The 20,883-nt window shown below is 45.1% G+C and overlaps 1 protein-coding gene across 2 annotated transcripts in view; it reads left to right on the forward strand.

Moving 5' to 3' along the window:
• CFAP47 (cilia and flagella associated protein 47) overlaps positions 1-20,883 on the forward strand; it is a 647,660-nt gene that overhangs the window by 186,960 nt on the left and 439,817 nt on the right. For both annotated transcript variants that reach the window (XM_045022903.1, XM_045023700.1), the window contains 2 exons: positions 8,270-8,367; positions 8,702-8,818. In XM_045022903.1, the coding sequence (XP_044878838.1) occupies positions 8,270-8,367; positions 8,702-8,818 (215 nt within the window). The remainder of the gene's footprint in view (positions 1-8,269; positions 8,368-8,701; positions 8,819-20,883) is intronic.

A 20,883-nucleotide genomic window follows, 5' to 3' on the forward strand; every position in this document is an offset into this window, starting at 1 on the left:
AGGAGGTCAGGATCAGAAGACGGGAACAGGAAAACACCACACCAGCAGTCCATGGCAGGGTGAAACCCAGTTGTATGGAAAACTTCTTGTTTCCTCCTCTGGCTTCCTCCTCTAGGGTCTGCGGGCCAGTCAGGAGCCTTGGAGATCTCCCAATCGGGTGGGGCTTGTGCCTCAGTTGGGCTTCATGGACCCTTGTCCCAGCTGCTGTTTGTGAGATGTCAGGTGGAGGATTGGTGGCTCCCAGACCCCCCACGGACTTGGATTCGAGACCTACAGGGCCTGACAGATAAGATAGAAATCCTAATGTTCACTGCATGTTTTTTTTTTAATACTGTACTTTCAAAAAGAAAGCATGACATGTCCAAACTGTCTTCATTCCATACAACCTGCCTCAAAAAAATCCTTCATATCTTTTGGCCAAGAACAATCTCAAACCAAGATCTGTTGACACAGTGCAGCCACGAGGATCTGAGCACCTTCATTGCCAGGAGGCATTGGAGATGGATCGGTCATGTGCTTCAGATGGAAACTGATTCCATCACCAGAGTAACAGTAAGATGGACACGTGAAGGCAAGCGAAAACGAGGCTGCCCAAAAACAACATGGCGAAGAGTTGTGGAAGCTGAGCTGAAAAACCTGGGGCACAGCTGAGGAACCATTGAAAGACTTGCCAGGAGTGCAGTGGAGGAGCTCCGTTACTGCCCTAAATGCCAGAGGAGTAATAGGAACATCATGATGATGATGATGAATATCAACCATCTTCTGCTGAAGGTTGCAGTCTGACTATTTTAGTGAATAAGGACATATAGGAATTCTTTCATGGTATATTCCTCCTTCAGAGTCACTGGATAACTAGATGTTTCAGACGGGCAATATTAAGCGTCTGATGTAGCCTGAATTCCTGAGATGCACAGAGTATTTTTTTTTCCTGCTCTGATGCTTGCTTTTTGGAGCATGTATCATTTATAACAGATCTCCTCCTCTCTTGGGTCTGTGCTTCTAGTAGATAGCTCCTAGGAAGGGCAGTCCTATAGCAAAAGTTCTAAAGTATTGACTTCAGCAGGAAGGATAGTGTGCTTCCGCTGTGTGAAACCACTTCCATCCCTACTGCCTGTACTAAGAGTTCTTCTCTTCCTGCTGGTGGCAGTGGAGCTCCCTAGGGATCATTTTGCTGTTCTCAGCAATTTGCTTTTATAAACTTATTTATTTCATAGCATGCCTTTCTTCAAAAAGTCACTGTAATCTCTTTATTGCCTCTTCCTGTTCAAATATTTGAACAGGATCTGTTTATAATATGTTGTTCTTCTTCGAGTGATTGCTCCTATGCATTCCATGTAGGTGTGCGCGCCGCGCGTGCACGGCTCTTCGGAACATTTTTAGCCTAGCAACACCGGTGGGCCGGCTGGGCGCCCCCTGGAGTGGCGCCGCTATAGCGCTAGTTATATACCCCAGCCGGCCCGTCCGCTCCTCAGTTCCTTCTTCCCGCCCGTGACGGCAGTTGTAACTGTGGAGTGCTTGTAGTCCTCCACTTACCTAGCTCACCTTGGTTCTAGTTTGTATTTAGTGTATATAGTTAGTTGTTAAACTGAGTTAGTTGAGTAGTTAGTAGTTAGATTAGGGGGAATTAGGGGGGCTTAGCCCCTCTTTTCCCGTCCGGTGCGGGCGTATGCCCAAGACACCGGGATTCAAGCCCTGTGCGGCTTGCCAGCGGCATATGCCCGTTGGGGACCCCCACGACGCCTGCCTTCGTTGTCTCGGCGAGGGACATCGACCAGACAAGTGCCTCATTTGCAGGTCGTTCAAGCTGCGAACTAAAAAGGAGCGGGACATTAGGTTGCGGCAGCTCCTTATGGAGTCGGCGCTTACCCCTGCGGTGCCGACTCCTCCGGCTCCGGCGTCGTCCTCGGTGCGGAGTGCTCCAGCGGTCCCCGGCCGGTCCGGTACCGAGACTGTTAAGAAGCAGCCGGCACCGAAGCCCCGGCACCGTTCCCATTCACCATCGGGGAAACGGAATTCTAAGCCCAAGGCTGTAGAGACTGCTACGCCGAGACCATCGGTCCAGCAGCCAGCAGCGGCGCCTTCGGCACCGTCCGCGACAGCGCACGGACCGTCCGCAGTACCGTCAACTCCGGCACCGGCTGGGCCATCGGGTCCGGTACCCCCGCGCTCCCCGGTGCAAGCCGTGGTCGAGCTGCCTCTCCCATCCACGCCCGAGACGTTCTCGACGGCGAGGGAGCTCATAGAGCTAACAGAGGCACCAAGCCTCCGGCCCCCGGCACCACCGGTGCGGGCTGTTCCGTCAGTGGGTAAACCGGCCATGGTACGACCGGCCACCCCTGACAAACGGGATAGGAGGCGATCCAGGTCCCGCTCCTGGTCACGATCCCGGAGACGGTCACCTTCCCGCCGTTCAAGGTCACGGCACCGGTCTCCATCACGGTACCACTCTCCTTCTCGGCGCCGGTCGCAGTCCCGGTACCGCTCCTCATCGAGGTACTGGTCGTACTCCCGGAGGCGTTCCAGGTCCCTGTCCCGCTCTCCGGACCGTCGGCACCGAGGGAGGTCCGGATCCCGGCACCGCTCCCGACGCCATTCTCGAAGCCGCTCCCGTCGACGACGATCGAGATCGCGGTCGACCTCCCGCTACTCTCGCGGTAGAAGGTCCCGCTCCCGCTCCCGGCACCGAGACGATCGGCACCGGTACACGGCACCGTCCACGGACAGACTGGTGGCATCGACGGCGCAGTCTCTGAGCGCCTCTGCCCCCCCGTGGCTTTCCCGCCAACCGTCGGTCGCTTCACACGACGGCAGCGGTGCAGATTACCGCGCGGACCCACAAGGACAAGACCTGGGTCCCCAGCAATGGGGTTTCTGGACCCCCTGGGCGGGTCACGAGGCTCAAGGCGCCCCCTTCCTCCCACGACAGGGGCCTTCTGACCATGGGGTGCCGGAAGCCACCGTCAGCAGGCCCCCTCCATCGCCTCCGGTTGAGGTTCCACCGCCGCCGGTGCAGACGGATCATCCCGTGGAGACGGCGACCTCACACCCCATGGACGAGCCTCTGCCTATTGGTCAGGCCCAGTCCTCGTCTTCCTCGCCCGACGAGGCGGTGGCGGGATCCTCGTCATCCGATCCCCCACCGATTGACTTACGTGCCCATCAGGACCTCCTTCGTCGGGTGGCACAAGCAGTTAACCTTCCGGTAGCGGAGGTCATCGAGGACGAGGACCCGATCACTAATGTGGTCGGAACGGAGGCCCCCATGCGAGTGGCCCTACCGTTTGTTCGGACGATCCAGAAAAATGCCACCACACTTTGGCAGTCCCCGGCGTCCATCCCTCCCACTGCCCGTGGAGTGGAGCGGAAGTACTCAGTACCCCCGACTGGGTACGAGTACCTGTACACCCACCCGACCCCGGACTCCCTAGTGGTACAGTCGGTGAATGACAGGGAGCGAAATGGGCAACCTGCGCCGGCTCCTAAGTCTAAAGGCGCGTGCAGGATGGACCTGTTGGGCCGGAAGGTATATTCGGCTGGCGGCCTCCAATTACGCATAGCAAATCAGTTGGTTCTCCTGCCACTTCCTCCCGGCGTGGTCCCAGATTACATCGGACAACTGGGTGCTACGCACGGTAGAGTCTGGTTACCATCTTCAGTTTGTTTCGCCCCCACCCTCCCACGCACCCACCCCGTCCCTCTTCAGGGACCCCTCTCACGAGCAAGTCCTCGTACAAGAGGTCGAGTCTCTGCTGAGATTGGGTGCTATAGAGGAGGTGCCGAGCGATATGCGAGGCAGGGGATTTTACTCCCGATATTTCTTAATCCCCAAGGCGAAGGGAGGCCTACGACCCATACTTGACCTCCGAGAGCTCAACAAATACCTTGTCAAGCTCAAGTTTCGCATGGTAACCCTGGGGACTATCATTCCCTCCCTGGATCCGGGAGACTGGTTTGCCGCCCTTGACATGAAGGACGCGTATTTTCATGTCGCCATTTACCCTCCTCATCGGCGCTACCTGCGCTTCGTTGTCAACAATACGCACTACCAATTCACAGTGCTGCCTTTCGGCCTCTCTACAGCGCCGAGGGTATTCACCAAGTGCATGGCAGTGGTGGCCGCGGCCATCCGCCGTCGTCGGATACATGTTCTACCCCTATCTCGACGACTGGCTAGTCCGAGGACCATCCCGCCAACTGGTGGCGTCCCACATGGCCACGGTCCTAGCCCTGTTTCAGCGTCTAGGGCTCATGATAAATGCCGAGAAGTCGATGTTGACCCCTTCGCAAAGAGTGGAGTTCATCGGTGCGGTCCTGGATTCCAATTTGGCCAGGGCCTGCCTGCCCCAACCTCGGCATCAGTCTCTCGTCTCTCTAGTTTGAGACCTACAAGCTTTCCCACGGACAACAGTGCGTTCCTGCCTCCGCCTTCTAGGCCACATGGCGTCGTGTACGTTCGTCACTCAGTACGCGAGGTTGCACCTTCGCCCATTTCAAATTTGGCTCGCGTCAGTGTACCGGCCCCACCGCGACTCCATCGATATGGTGGTCACGCCCACGAAGCCAGCACTTGCTTCGCTCACTTGGTGGCTGGACCCAGCAGTCGTGTGTGCCGGAGTCTCTTTCCGCCCTCTTCAACCATCTGCCACTCTGACCACGGATGCGTCAGAGCTGGGGTGGGGAGCGCACCTAGCCGACCTGCACACCCAAGGCCTCTGGTCGCCCCGAGAGCTCTCCCTCCATATCAATGTCAGAGAGCTCCAGGCGATTCGCCTCACCTGTCAAGCCTTTTGCCCCAGTCTCCAGGGGCGTTGCATCGCGGTGTTGACGGACAACACAACGGTGATGTTTTATGTCAACAAGCAGGGTGGAGCCCGATCTTCTCCGCTGTGCACGGAGGCGATGCTACTGTGGGACTTCTGCATAGCCCACTCCATTCACCTAGTGGCGTCCTATCTTCCAGGGGTGCAGAACACGCTGGCCGACCGTCTGAGCAGGTCGTTCCTGTCCCACGAGTGGTCCCTCCGCCCAGATGTGGTTCACACGATTTTCCGGAGGTGGGGGTTTCCCCGGATAGACCTGTTCGCCTCCAGAGAGAACAGGAAGTGCCACCAGTTCTGCTCGCTCCAGGGTCGCGCCCCGGGCTCCCTGTCGGACGCATTCCTCTACCCCTGGACGGGTCACCTACTGTATGCCTTCCCTCCGTTCCCGCTCGTACATCGGGTGCTTCTCAAGCTTCGGAGGGACAGAGCCCGCCTCATACTCGTCGCTCCGGCCTGGCCGAGACAGCACTGGTACACTCTGCTGCTCGAGCTATCGGTACGAGATCCCATCCCTCTGCCCTTATGGCCGGACCTGATAACGCAGGACTTCGGCAGGCTCCGCCACCCGGACCTGCAGTCCCTCCATCTGATAGCCTGGTACCTGAGTGGTTGACCCGCGCGGAGCGGACCTGTTCGGCGGCGGTCCAGCGGGTCCTGCTGAAGAGCAGAAAGCCCTCCACTCGCTCGACCTACCTCTCCAAATGGAAGCGCTTCGCCATATGGTGTGACCAGAAAGATCTGAATCCATTCGTCGTCCCTATCCCAACGATACTGGACTACCTCTGGTCGCTTAAAGAGCAGGGTCTGGTGGTCTCATCGTTAAAGGTGCACCTGGCAGCGATATCGGCCTTCAGGCCACCCGTCGGTCACCGATCCATCTTCTCCGATCCGACGGTTTCCCGCTTCCTCAAGGGTCTTGAGCGTTTGTTCCCGCCAGTGCGGGCCCCAACTCCGCCCTGGGACCTGAATCTGGTCTTGGGCAGGCTCATGGGACCCCCCTTTGAGCCCATGGCTGCGTGTTCACTGCTCCACCTGTCATGGAAAACAGCTTTTCTCGTCGCAATAACCTCAGCAAGGCGAGTTTCCGAGCTCCAGGCCCTGACGGCCGGTCCTCCGTACACCATCTTTCATGCGGACAAGGTCCAGCTTCGGCCTCACCCGGCCTTCCTCCCTAAGGTGGTGTCAGCCTTCCATGTAAATCAGGACATTTTCCTTCCCATTTTTTTCCCGAAGCCTCATGCCTTGAGTCGGGATCAACAGCTGCACACCCTGGATGTCCGCAGGGCCCTTGCGTTCTACATACATCGGACAAAGTCCTTCCGGCGTTCGCCACAACTGTTCATAGCGGTTGCAGAACGTATGAAAGGCAAGCCGGTCTCCTCTCAGAGGATTTCCTCATGGGTCACCGCATGCATCAGGACTTGCTATGAGCTGGCTGGGGTGCCAGCTGACCGTCTTACCGCTCACTCTACGAGAGCGCACGCCTCGTCTGCCGCCTTCCTGGCCCATGTCCCCATTCAGGACATCTGTAGAGCGGCCACCTGGTCCTCTGTCCACACCTTCGCCTCCCACTATGCGTTGGTGCAGCAATCCAGAGACGATGCAGCCTTTGGCTCCGCAGTCTTGCACTCTGCCACGTCTCACTCCGACCCCACCGCCGAGGTAAGGCTTGGGAGTCACCTACATGGAATGCATAGGAGCAATCACTCGAAGAAGAAAAGACGGTTACTCACCGTTGTAACTGTTGTTCTTCGAGATGTGTTGCTCCTATCCATTCCAGACCCGCCCTCCTTCCCCACTGTCGGAGTAGCCGGCAAGAAGGAACTGAGGAGCGGATGGGCCGGCTGGGGTATATAACTAGCGCTATAGCGGCGCCACTCCAGGGGGCGCCCAGCCGGCCCACCGGTGTTGCTAGGCTAAAAATGTTCCGAAGAGCCGTGCACGCACGGCGCGCCCACCTGCATGGAATGGATAGGAGCAACACATCTCGAAGAACAACAGTTACAACGGTGAGTAACCGTCTTTTTCTGAATATCTGGTCATATAACAGCCTGAAAGAGGCACGCCACAACCTTGCAGGCCTCCGTAGGTGGGAGTGAAGTGACAGCCAGAGACATTGTGCCCAGTGGAAAATGGAATGAGCCCAATCTATGTGGTAGCCTAGCCAGGGGCCATGCCCACAGTGCTCTTTAGATTTAGGAACCTAGAACCAGACTTGTTCAAGGATCTGTGTAAAGGAAGCAAAACAAAGTCTTTTGTGATGAAGTGGCAGAGGAAGCAGGTCTCTGAGCCCACTGTAACTGATGAAAAAATCGCACATAATTAAAATGAATGTAAGCTGGCACATATACTGTACTTCATAAATTATACAAATTGATTAGCAAAGTAGTAGTAATTTAACAAAATACAAGAGGTTCTCTGAACACTTGAAAGACTCTCTGTTTTAAATGAATGGTATATATATAGACACTAACCAAAATCCTTTTGTATAAGTCAATAATGACTTTAAAGGTTTTAAAGCGTATTTCAGATTAAGATTTTAAGTCATTAAACTGTTTCCTTAGTTTGTTAAAGTTTTGCTTTTTAAGAGCGGGGGATAAATATTTTAAGCACTGATGTGTTAAATATTAAAGCTGGAAAACATAATTGTCATTTATGAAATATGGGTAACTTAACTGAGTGATTACTTTTCACAAAAGCACCGGGAAAACAAAAATGATTCAATTATGTGAGGAATCAGAGTGCATATGCTGAAGCAAAGGTAGAGCTAGTTGTCCGCTTAATTGTGCATCAGTAAATGGAAACTGTTCAGTTTCATTTACATAACACTTGTTGATTAATTAGTGCCAAATAATTCAATGGCTTAAACAAAATAACAACAACAACAACAAATAACCGAGTTGCACTGGCATGGTTTACATGGCTTATCTTGAAAGTATTCAAGTGTTTTCTTGCATTTCAGGGACTTTGTATAAATATCAGTGCCCCTATGAATGGAATGAAACTGTGTGTGCGCGTGCGCGCACACAAACGTATATAACCCAAGCACTTAAACAAATAGAGTTAAGGACTTCATAAATCTTAAACAATCCACATAATGAAAGAGGTGCCCACTCACCTGCCTTTCTTCCTGTTGTTTGAGTCCTTTAATTGTATTACAAGTGGCTGAAAAGAACTGGGGATGGTTACACTGGAAATCCCTTTGTGGTGAATATTCAGCTGTATCATAGTATGAAGGAGTCGTTTCTGTACTTTGGATGGTTCTGGCACACACCCAATATGTTCCCAGCAACATTACTTTACAGAAGAGAGATATTCTGAGAACTTTAGTACAGATGTGTAACTTGTCTTTATTAGTTATTTCATAGGTCATCCTTTCTGTGAAAAGTTACAGTTGAACCTCTCAAGGGAGAAGATAATTCTAACCTGTGTTATATTGTTTCAAACAGGTGAAGTACCACCTATGAGATGGATAGTAAATTTTGACAGAGATCTTCTAGATGGTCTAGTATTGGCAGCACAGGTGGCAGCTTATTGCCCATATTTGGTAAGAACTTTTTTCATATCTTCTTATTTAAAAAAAACCAACTTTGTCAGTTTTATATCTGCACGAGCATTAGTCTAAGTATTTATTACTACTGTTATTATCCACTTTCATTTTGGAACTCTCGGCTTGCAGGAACTTTAAAAGATAAAGCCATATATTGCAAGTCTTGAATTATTATTTCAGTGATTACTCTTTTCTTGAGTATGTACTTAAGATGGAATATTTAGTTCAGGGTGTATATGAACATTCTTGTAATAATGAGAAGGTGAAGAATATATATACTTAGTTTTCTCCAGTGCAATACAATGAGTTTTTTATTTTATCTTCTATACAGATTTCAACTCACTTTACGAATATGTATACTAATCCGGGAACTCCTGAACAATGTCTGCACAATTGCTTGATACTCGTGAATGCTTTTCATGCCATCAGCCTTGATATAGGTGTACAGGTAAATGGTTTTATATCCCATGTGCAATATGTATTTTGAATACTTTTTGTTACTTTACTATTAATAATACCTTGCATATCATTTGGGTGAGAATGAAATGAAGTGAATTTTTTGTGATGCACTGTTAAAATGTAGAAACTGAACTACTACTTCATATAAAACTACTTCATTTTTACATGCGCGCTCACACGCACACCCACACCATACGTAATTAGACTATAATTCCATTGAGGGAGCCGACCTTATAAATCACAACATTGAAGCTTGTTTGGTTTATTAATATTATTATTATTGAATTTATAGAATAAATGATAGAAGAATTGTTTGTATCCAGGAACATTAGTCATACATTTATGAATAAAGAATGTACTGTAAAATTTTCATACATGCTGAAATGTACTGTTTCAATGAGGTTTTGACTTCTAAATCACTTAGGAACTTTTGAAAATGTTGCATGTCGACCATATTTACAGGTTGGGGGACTTTAGCCTGGAAAGCAATGACTCTGAAATGGATTTGGAAGTCATTATAAATAGCTAGCTGAATATGAGCTCCCATTACAATTCTCTAGCTGCTTGTTTCTCAACTGGTGGGTTACACAGCCCTTTGGGGTTCACAAAAGGCAACTAGGGGGGCATCTGTGGCACTGGAAATTTTTTTACAATCTAAAGCAATTAAAATATTGCTCCCTTATTCCCCACACGTCCTTATTCTTTGTTAGTCTTTCAAAACATGCACAAATAACACATAGATTTATCATTGTTATCCTGGATACATTTTTATTTTTACAGTAAATAGAAAAGGGTAATGAAAATTATTGACTTTATATAAGAGGCTACTGACCTGAAAAGTTTGTGAAACACTGCTCTAGTTGAAAGGGGTAATGTGGTTATTAGGTGTATAAACAAAGGCGTATCAAGTAGGAGTAGGATTTATGGGATGAAATTCTAAGGTTGACATTAAACAGGAGGGAAAACTATGATTGTAATGGTCCCTTCCAGCTGCAAAATCTGGGAATGTATTATGTGCTTGTGTTGGGATATTGTGTGTGCAAAACTTCTTTCAATTTGAAAGATTCTAGGGGTTTTTAGGATGATTTCTTGTTACTGCTGGGAGTGGTAGAATTTTCAATCTGGAAAAAATTGAAGTGTGACTTGTGTGTGTGTCTGTGTATTTGCACGCACATGTACAACTTTGGACTATGATACTTTTGGATCCAGGAATTATTCCTAAGACTTCACCATCCTATAGTTTGAGACTGCATACATCTTGTGAAACAAGTGACTTTACCACCATTAATTTCCCATCATCCGCTTTTTTTTTTTAAGAGCCTGAATATGTCCATAATCATGGGTTGCAGCTAGCTAAAATTTGGGGAAAATACTGTATTTGTACCTTTTGGTGGTGAGGTATTAGTTTTATAACTGATTTCATATAGCATATCTCTGGTGTGAAATGTGAAATTCACCACAGTAACATTTGCTCTTTTCACATTTCAAATATTGCAACCCCATATACAATTTTAAAGATATTTTAGATTTGGGGACAGTGGGGAGGTGGACCTGTTCTGATTCCATTTTTAATTCTTGCTTTACTGAGTGAAGTTTGCATTTCCTTTCTCCTCCCTACTAAGCATTCAAGTTCATTGTCCTGAACTCATGGGAAGACAAGACAAGACACCAGGGTTATGTTTTAACTAGCTTACAACTTTATTAACTCATCTGGAAACTATCTGGCAATAATTGGTATAGTGCAGATCATCTTTTCTTCTGTAATCTGTTCAACCTTGTGGAGGGGTGCTGTCAGCCCCCACCTTTCCACAGCCTGTCAGACCCCATTGCTGGGACCCCACTGCCCTCTTTTCATATCAAGGTTAAGGGGTTGCAGAAAGGGGGTTGTCTCCTAGCTGTACCTGACATCAGGAGCCCCAGCCCCATTCCCAGGTTCTTTAGGGGATGCCTTTCCCTAAATCCACTGCCAGTTACAATTTTCCAGGAAACCAGAACCCTATCAAATGAATACCTGCATTGTACACCTGCCAGCAAGAGATGCCAGCTATTAACTTGGCTGTCTTGGCTGCCCAGCTGGACCTTCCTGATAAGCAAAATATATATATAAATATATATATGTATATATGCTTCCTGGTCAGAGAGGCGTGCCTTATCTTCCCTGAATATGATAATTTTTGGTGGGTAATCACCGATCCACCCAACTAGCATGCAAATTTAACCACCTCCTGAATCATGCATCTTCTGATCTTGTCAACCCATGGACACCCAGTGGCTCCTCATTGCAACATTTCAGACCAATTTCCAGTTGCCCCTGGGATCTGCTTTAAATCTCCATGCCGTAATGATTAAGTCAACCACTTAATGAAATTTCAAATTATTTTCACCCAGGTGTATGTTAATCCTTTCAGATGGCTGCTTCCTGGCTGCCAAAGAGTGTAAGAAGGACATCTGCCGTTCTCCTAGCATGCCCCCTTCCTTGTCAACTCAGAATCACCTCACCACTGAAGCCTTGCTGTGAACTACCAGCAAAACTGGTTGCCTGCCTATGGGCCCAATACATAATACTATGCCCATAGATCCAAATACTTGCTCTTATGCCCTGTTGCCTTGCTTCTGAAAATTGTCAAAAACAACAACAAATTGGCACATTCACACTGTTGTGTTTCAACCAGGGGCCTCACATATTTCCTGTATTCATTCAAATGCCATCAAACAATTGCCTGTGTCCCTTGAGCCCCCATTCCTAGTTGTGCTGCAGATGTCACCACCTAAATCCTGAAAGGAATGTTATGAAAGAATGGGATCCAAATTTGCTAGAAGGGAAGCCTGGCAGTATAAGTCCTTTTTTTAAAGATTGCCACAAACTGGAATTTTTGAGGTAGTTCCTGTCAACATGAAGAAAGTGTCCTATACCAGCCTGCCTCAGCCATATATAAGTTCTTAAAGGTACAAATGGGCATGTCCCTGCCTCCCCACCCTCATGCAGGACTATGGACTCACCTTGCCATCCCTGATCTGTCTTTGGCATTCTCAGGGTCAAGATGATTGTTTGCTCACCCAAGCTGTATGTCCCTAAACTCCAGATCCCTGTTTGAGGTATCCATTGCTGACCCAGGCACCAAATCGCTGACTCTGAATGCTCCAAAAATGCCAATAGGAAAACTTCCTTGAACAAAGATGCCTCCTGGCCACATCAAGGTTACCAGTGAAGAACTCCCTCCAGTTTCTGAAGAATCTGAATAGTGATCGATCATTGGGGATCTTCCCTGGGGCTTGTGGATTGTGACCACTCATTTAATAGCCTCCTAATTAAAAACCCACCACAAAGATCTGGATAAAATGACCGTTTGCTACAAAATATGAGGCCTGATAAATGACTGGAGATGGCTGATGATGGTGCTAGCCGATACTGTACCAGCGACACCACATGCTGATGTGGTCTTCAGGCATTGGCCAAATCTTACACAGGCCCACCCTAGCCTGAACTTAAGTAAACTCTATAAAACACGCAGTGTTAGCCCTAAATGTTCATGGTGCTACTAATTGCTGCACTAATCCAAGAGAAGTCATGAGGCAAAGTTCCAAAGAGCTTGCAGTATTTGTTTGGGTTCCTTGTTGGCACCTGGTGCCAAGTTCTGAAATCTCTCCCTCTGTAATAGAGACAGAGCATCCACTATGCTGTTATAAATCCCAGGGACACTTTTAGCAGCAAAATAGATGATATAAATTAAAACACTGCAATGAAAATGTCCTAACTGACCTCATAACCCTGAGTGATTTGCAGGGCTGGCTATTAATAACATGTATCATTGCCAGGTTGTCACTCTAGTTCTCAATCTCCCTGTCCCCACCCCCAGTTCACAAACTCCATCCCCCCAAATCATCACTGAAAATAGAGGGTAAAATCCAGGAATGTGATGTCATTAATTATCCCCATTTCTATCAAGTCAGTGGACCATCCCTGAGCACACCACCTGTGATGGTGAAAATCCCCAAACCCAGTGCCCCCGATGCATCTGACTGAACTTTGAGGACTGCCTTTAGCAATGAATCCTGTCTCCAAAAATAAGCTTCATTAAAGCGAGTTAGGAAATGATGCCATGCCCACGAATTCTCCTTCATTTCTTTGTTCACTCTTATAAAATGATTTGGCCTTGTTATCTCTAAGCATGCACAACTTATGTGATTGATCGAGAGGGCCAGCACAGCCAAGGAGGTGACTTTGCACAAACTGCAGGCTGTTATTGTTCATCTTAATTTTGCCATGACTCAGCATGCAAAACTAAGATGACCAAGTTTACTTGCAGGGAGTCTGGAGATACCACCCACTGTATCTAACTCTATTCCTAAGCTAAGGTCAGCTTGGTGTAGGACCCTCTGTTTTTCTTCTGTCAGGAGTACTTCCAGGTCAAGGTAATATGTATCACCTATCGTAAACCTGACTCCTGTACCAAAGCCCAGTCCATCTCCATGATGAACTTTTAAAATGCTGAACATGACATTGAGTGTCCCATTGGCATGGCCTTGTCAAAATGAAAGTGACCTTAAAAAGGAAAAAAATCCCTGAGGATATAGTCGTAGCAGCCAAAATTCCTAGTTAGACTCATTTCACTAACATCGCTCTGGAGCCACAAGCCCTCACAATGTTCACAGCAGTGTCAAAAGGAGAGTAGTGTACTGAACAAAGTTCTTGGCCTGTCACATCACTTGCTGAACTTCTCTATCATAAACAGTTGGTGGACTGAGCAATATTCCCGGTGTGTCTTTTGAGGGACCAACCCAAAAACAGAGAGACACAGGTCAGACATAGTCAAGCATGTGAACGGTCCTGTAATTTTGTTGATTTATTTCTTGTGCAATTTGTCTCCTTGCTATATGACTCAAACCGTCAATAGACTTTTATTAAGAGACTTCATGAGAATTCTAATTCCTTCATATGGTGTCCTGAATCCTAATATTCCCCTAAATATGCCCCCTCTATCTGATTAGGGTGATCCCAAAGGAGTACCTGAAGCATCTTGAATATAGCGAGGGATAAATCTGTCCCACTCCCCTGCTACTTGGCCCACTGTCTAATGATGGGGGAGCACCAGATATAACCCTCTTTTCATACTGGATTGGGACTTTCCCTGATGAGGCAAGGTAATTGTGTGCCCTGCGGATGCCAGTGCACTTCTCATGTGCATATTTATATTTGTAGAAGTTCCAGAAATATCTCTCCATTGAAGGCCCAGCATACCTTACTGTGAGCATTGGGCCTCTGGTTAAGTTACCACAGAACCAATAAATTGCTATCCATATGTAAGCATGGCATTACCCAATCTGGAGGTCCTCTGCCACTCACCAGAGGTCATTATTTGCCCGATGCCACCTCATTCCTGGACATGTTGCCACCTGTAATTAAACTCCTCATCATAATAGGTCCATGCCATACACCAAATGTATTCTGTGCCTGCCAAATTATGTCCTTGCACTGGAGCAAGGCTGAACTTCTCTCTGGGTATTTGGCAGACAGCATACATGCATATATCAAAAAATCAGCTTGCCAGTTTTCCCAGGTCCAAGAAATCCTAGGATGCTTGGAGTTTGCAGTGTCCATCTTGTTTCTCTTTGCCTTACCTTCCATCACAGCCTCCCTCTGCAATTTTGAGATTTTTTCTATATATTCTATCAATATTTTCCTTTTAGTGGCTTTGAGAAGATGCACCCCAGTGGGGAGGATGCAATTGTATGAGCCTGTCCTTCCCCACCCAAAGGAGACTGACTGCCAGCTTCAGTGGCATATCCACTCCATCTGAGCCCCGATGCATCCTTCTCTATGGCTCCGACCCATATATTCCAAGCCTGAGAGGGATTCAGCACCTGCATGCCTACAATTTCCCGATTTATAACCCTTACCTCACTGTAGGGATCAGCATCCATTTGGCTACTGCTAGTTCCCCAATATGGAGTCCCCACTGATTGTGAACAAGTGCCCTTGCCAACTTTCCCAAAAAGGAATGTGTCTGTATTTTTGGGTGATTAGTTGTACAGCATCCTTGCATTGTGCCTGGTATTAGTTGTGATAATTCCTTTTCAGTAAAATGCAATAATGATACTAAGCACTTCTACAGCACCACTTAGTATGATGTGGTTGTGGAGCTGCTGAAGGCAATTCAATTTACTTAACTTTCCAAGGAATGGCGGTTAAGAGTCAGGTTGTATTTTTGTTTGGGATATGGGTGAGTTGTAGTGACTAAGCAGACAAAGTTCCTCACTCTGGAGCAGTACTGCATTGCTTTTAATCAGATCACTATGAGCTGAAATTGAAGAACTGGAGAGGAAGGAAGTTTTTCAATTATGGTCCTAAACAGTTGTATATGAGTCCCAGACTAACAGCAACAGGCATAATTTTTATTTCACAACTCCCCTAAAACTTCAAGGTTAAAAATGTGAGTATTTGTGTATTTTTAGTGTATTTGAAGACATATTCTGAGAAATGTGGTTTTGTGTTGTAAATATGTATTGACTTGTGGATTCTCAGAGTCTGTAAACTGTATGTATAACAAAGTGATGTTCCAAGAGCCTATATGATTAAATTGGAGGTAAGAAACACAGCTGTAGTTGAGAATTCAGTCTGACACAGAGGTATTACTAGGTCAAGTAGGGCCAGACCAAGGCAAATACGTACATGTTTTAGTGATGAAACACGAAATTTTCTTTGTTACTAAAAATCAAATTTTTGCTTGCTGTGAAAGCTACATCAAATTCTTCAGAAACCCCAAAGGTTCTAGTGTCAGAGTACAATTAAAGTTTACCACACCCTGGCAGGTGTTAGTGTTAATTCTGTAGCATGGATAGAAAAGCTTAATGCACAGAGGTTAAATAACTTACTCAAGGTTATATGACCAGATAGTGGCAGAGCTGAGAACAGAACCCAGGTTTCCAAGTCTTGTGCTTTAACCACTAAACTAGGCTCCTAAAAATAAATACACTTAGGAAAATTCAAAATTGACGGGATATAGGGAGTACATATTTTAAAGCAATTTATTGGGATTCATCATATGTTTTTCTCTAATAGTACTGTAAATATTCTCCATGAATCCTTGTCCTTTAGTAATAGGAGTTTACAGTGAAATACATGAATAATCTTGCTGAACTATCCTAACTTGGTCTATTACTGGAATACTCTTGTCTCATAAATCCTATAGGTTAAGGCATTCCAGCAGTATCAACAGGCTGCTTCACTATATCAAGCTATTACCTCTTACTAACCTTCATGGCAGTCTTGTATTATTTGATGGGGATGGTGGTGACAGTGTAAGCTGTAGCATTTATTAGATCGGGAATGGATGACATTTTCAATCAGTTTCTGGGGAGAGTATGTAAGATTCTGTAATTACTAAGAAGTTCAACTGACTGAAGACATACAGCCTCCAACTGTAAGTTTAAATGATTCATCTGTTGGAGAGTTCAAGGCCTTTAAAAAAAATCTCGTTTTTGGCTGAGATTGAGACTTATTCACTCAAGATGGATTATTTGTGGAAGAAGAAAATCCTTCTGTGTTTCACTTGCCTAATCATAAGTGACAGTAACACGCTGGAGCATTAATGGAAGACTTGGGTTTTTTCAGATTTGTTTCATTTGCCTGTATTTTATTACTATAATTTGAATTCCAGCACTCCCTGCTCAGAAGAGCCTGCGGTTGAAAAAACAAACATGGATAGCACAAGATTGGAGACCCAGAGGATGATGTTAAAATGGGGGGATTGGAAGTGCTGGTCAGATTTAGTTTCCCCCTTCTAAATAGCTAGGGGAGAAGGAACAGTTGGCAAAAGGAACTCCAAAGTGCCCTGGGCTGTCTGAGGATAATAGTGTTGGCACTTCAGTTTTAAACCAAGTAGACTGGAGTGATGTGGGTATCAGAGAAACCATAGAAGATACTCTAGTAACCAATGCCAGAGATAACTATGGACAAGGGCTTTGTCCATTCTTAAAGAAAGGAAGCGATAGAGTTTTCTTTTGTTGCAGAGTAAGATGCAGTAAGACTTGGTGATTAGCTGGCCGCATAAGGAAAGAAGAAAAAAAGGGAGGAGTCAAAGATGACCCCAAAGGTATAAGCCTGAATTAGGGAAGGTTGAAGATGGTGTCAGTAATGATGGAGAAAGGCAGAAATGGAACATGGTACAGTCAAATTGTCTAAATCTTCAGAATATCAGGGCTTATTGAGACAGTCCACAGGTTAATTTATTGGCCACCAGAGAAATAACTGAAAGTACTCATCTGAACTTCTAAGTAATTATAGGATATCTGATTCTTTTTCTGGGACCTCATTTAACATGCCATCTATTCTTTTACCCTAGTCATCTCTACTGATTATCTATGCTACTTGGTCTTCATTTTCCCAATATTTCCCTCTGGGAAGGCACTCTTAACCACACTTCTTGACAAAACCAACTTTAAGGAGTTCTTTCAAAATCCTTGGATAGATTATTAATATCTAAGGTGTATTCTAAATATGCACATTGAAACTTTTGTCTGCCAATTAAAAGACATTTAAATTAAAATCCTTCTCAGATTTGACTGAAACAGCTATCTAACATAGTTTGCATTCTTGCCATATCTGGCAAATATAAGCAAAATATAGAAGAGTACAAAAGAGCACCTTGCTTTCTCTTTGCTAGACCAGAAGATGTCTTTCTGTATACTACTGTCCATGATAAACTGGGGCAATTTCAAGTAATATTTCTCTGGGCTTGGTTTTGAAAAGTTGAGTGTTCCAAGGCATCCTTCTCAATGTGAATGCAACAACTACTCCCTTTGATCTATGATCTTGATAAATCAGAGCCTTAGATAAAAGTACATTAGCGATGAGTTTCTCTTCAGTGATGTTCACTGAAATGCTGAGGCCTATTGAAACACAAAGTTCCTCACAACCCCTTCCTCTATCTAGTCATCTTTAGTTTTAAACTCAACTAGAATTAGCCTTTGGTGTCCTATGGAATATCATGAAAGAAAGTGACTGACTGAGTATAAAAAAGGAACTTCATGTCTCTAAGAAAAAAACTGGTACTTTTTACTCCCATGGAAACAGAAAAGCAACCAAAATTTTTTTCACCAAAGACAGTAGGCCACATGGGTTAAAAAAAGACCTGGGTTAGTGGGGAAGTGGAAGCAGCTATAAAAATATATAACAAATGGAAGAAAGGCAAAGTTGATAGCAATGAATATAAATCAGAAGTTAGAAATTATAGAAAATTGATAAGGGAAGCAAAAGAACACAAGAAAAAAATCTGTAGCCAGCAGCGTTAAGAACAATAAGATGTTTTAAAAATATACTAGGAATAATAATGCAGAAAAGGCAGACATGTTCAATAAATATTTCTGTTCTGAATTGTGGAAAAATCAGATTATGTAGTCATATCATATGACAGCACTCTTTCCATATGAATTCCTAAACAAAACATACTGCCTAAGCAGGCCTGATTTGTATTCTCAGAGTCTATCAGACATGTAATTGCCCACAGTTAAGTTACCACACCACTCCATCTAAGCAAGCACATTTATTCTTAAGGTAAAAGCATTACAGAGAAAACATATTAAAAATAAAATAACCTACATGCATGCTAATAAGCTTACCAGAGATCACCCCAACTCTAAGAAGAGCTCTGGCAGGTGAACAGTCCTTCAAACCCTAGCAAGGATTTGTTCTGCAGTTACCAATTCATAACCTTCTTGGCTCAGAACAAGCACACTCATGAAAAGTTTTGGTCCCTCCTTTACACAGCCAGAGTCTTTGATCTGGGAATAGGTACTTTGTAGACCATGGGTTTCTTCTCAGGATATAGGTTAAAAACAGGCTGGGTTTTTGCATAAGTGGAGGAGCTACATTGGGATATGCCCCGCTCTAGAGATTTCCTAGGAAACCCACTTAACTTTAAAAGTTCACATTATTTCAGATAGTCCTTTGATGCTCATAACACTTCCCAGGGTTTACTTTAGTCAGGTCTCCCTCCTAGGGACATTGCACACAATCTCTCAATAATATATAAACATATGCATTTTTAATGCAATGAACTCCTAAGATACATAAACTTAATTTAATGAAGTTCATCCAGGATATTGCAGAAAATTGCCACATCTGTCAAGCATGAGTTTATGAAAAATAGATACTGTTAAACTAACTTAATATATTTTTTGATGAGATTACAAGTTTGGTTGATAAATGTATTCTAGTGTTAAACTTCTACAAGGTCTTTGAGTTGGTACACATGACATTTTGATAAACCTAGAAAATTTTAAAATTAACAGAGCTCATATTAAATGGATTAAAAGTGGCTAACTGATAGGTCTCAAAATGTAGTTGTAAAAGGGGAATCATCATCGAACAGGTGTGCTTATAGTGGGCTTCTGCAGTGATTGGTTTTTGACCCTATGTTATTTAGCATTTTTTATTAATGACCTGGAAGGAAACATAAAATCATCACTGATAAAGTATGTAGATGACAGGAAAATGAAGGGAGTGGTAAATAAGAGGACAGGCCACTGATTCAGAGCAACCTGGATTGCCTGGTAACTAGATGTTAGCAGACAGTATGCATTTTAGCATGGTTAAATGAAAATGTATGTATCTAGCACCAAAGAATGTAGGCCACACTTAACAGAATGGCAGACTCTGGGAAGCAGTGACTCTAAAAAAGATTTTGGGGTCATGGTGGATAATCAGGTGAACATGATCTGCCATTGCAACACTATGGCCAAAATATCAACAGCAATCTCTGTATGCATAAACAGGGGAATCTGGAGCAAGATTAAAGAGGTTGTTTCACCTCTGTATTTGGCATAGGTACAACCACCCTTGGAATACTGTGCCCCCAATTCAAGGTCTGGTGCCCATAATTCAAGAAGGATCTTGATAAATAGGGTTGGGAGAAGAGCCACAAAATGATGAAAGGATTAGAAAACAGGCCTTATATAGACTCAAGCAGGTCAATCTGTTTAGCTCAACAAAGAAAAGGTTAAAGGTTGACTTGATTACAGTCTGTAAATATTTAAATGGGGAGCAAAGATGTAATAGTAGACTCTTCAGTGTAGCAGAGAATGTTATAACAGATCCAATGGTTAGAAGCTGAAACTAGACAAATTCAGACTGGAAATAAGGCACCAATTTTTAACAGTGAGAGTAATTAACCAGTAGAGCAATTTACTATGGTGTGTGATGGATTCTCCATCACTGACAATTTTAAGGTCAAGATTGAATGTTTTTCTAAAAGATCTGCTCTAGAAATTATTTCAGGGAAGCTCTGTGGTCTGTGTTACAGAGGAGTTCGACTAGATGATCACAATGGTTACAACTGCACTGCAGCATGAGCCCAAGTCAGTTGACCTGAGCTCTCAGACTCACTGCCTTCTCCCCCTGCCACTTTTTTTTTTCCTTTTCAATGTAGATATACCTAATGGTTCCTTCTGGCCTTGGAATCTATAAATTGAGTTATTTCAATTTTGTGATGACAAAAAACTGTTTAGGTTAGTAAACCAGAGTTGTGAAAGACTCTGCTGATGCATCTAAGCAAAGTGGGGCCCCAGGCAGCATGTTGGCACATGCAAATTAAAAGAAAATTGTTAACTTAGAAACTAAACAATTTAAAATTGGAGAGGAAAGTACCTTCAGGTCTGTGAAATGGGACAGGACCCTGGATCGATGGAGGGCACCAGGCCTTAGGGTAGGGTTGGAAGGAATGAGTCAACTGCGGCCACATAAGACTGTGTGCTAGTTCTGAGTTGAAACTGTGATGAACTTGTGACCACAAGAGAAACTCTTGGGGTAGGTGTTGAAGGACTGCTCCTGCGAGAGCCCATATTAAAGGTGAGATGATGTCTGGTAAACTTATTAGCATGTTTTTAGATTTCTTTATTGTATCTTTACACCCTCCCCAATCCTAGTACAAAAGTGGTTGAGAAAACTTATTCTCCTTGATTGGCATTGCTACATCATGAGGTCCTTCCTTATTAGGACCTCATGTTCCACTCAACCAGCATAAGCAGCAAAGAATCCTGTGGCACCTTATAGACTAA

This window comes from Mauremys mutica, chromosome 1 (genome assembly GCF_020497125.1).
Source record: "Mauremys mutica isolate MM-2020 ecotype Southern chromosome 1, ASM2049712v1, whole genome shotgun sequence".
In the NCBI taxonomy this organism is placed as follows: domain Eukaryota; kingdom Metazoa; phylum Chordata; order Testudines; family Geoemydidae; genus Mauremys; species Mauremys mutica.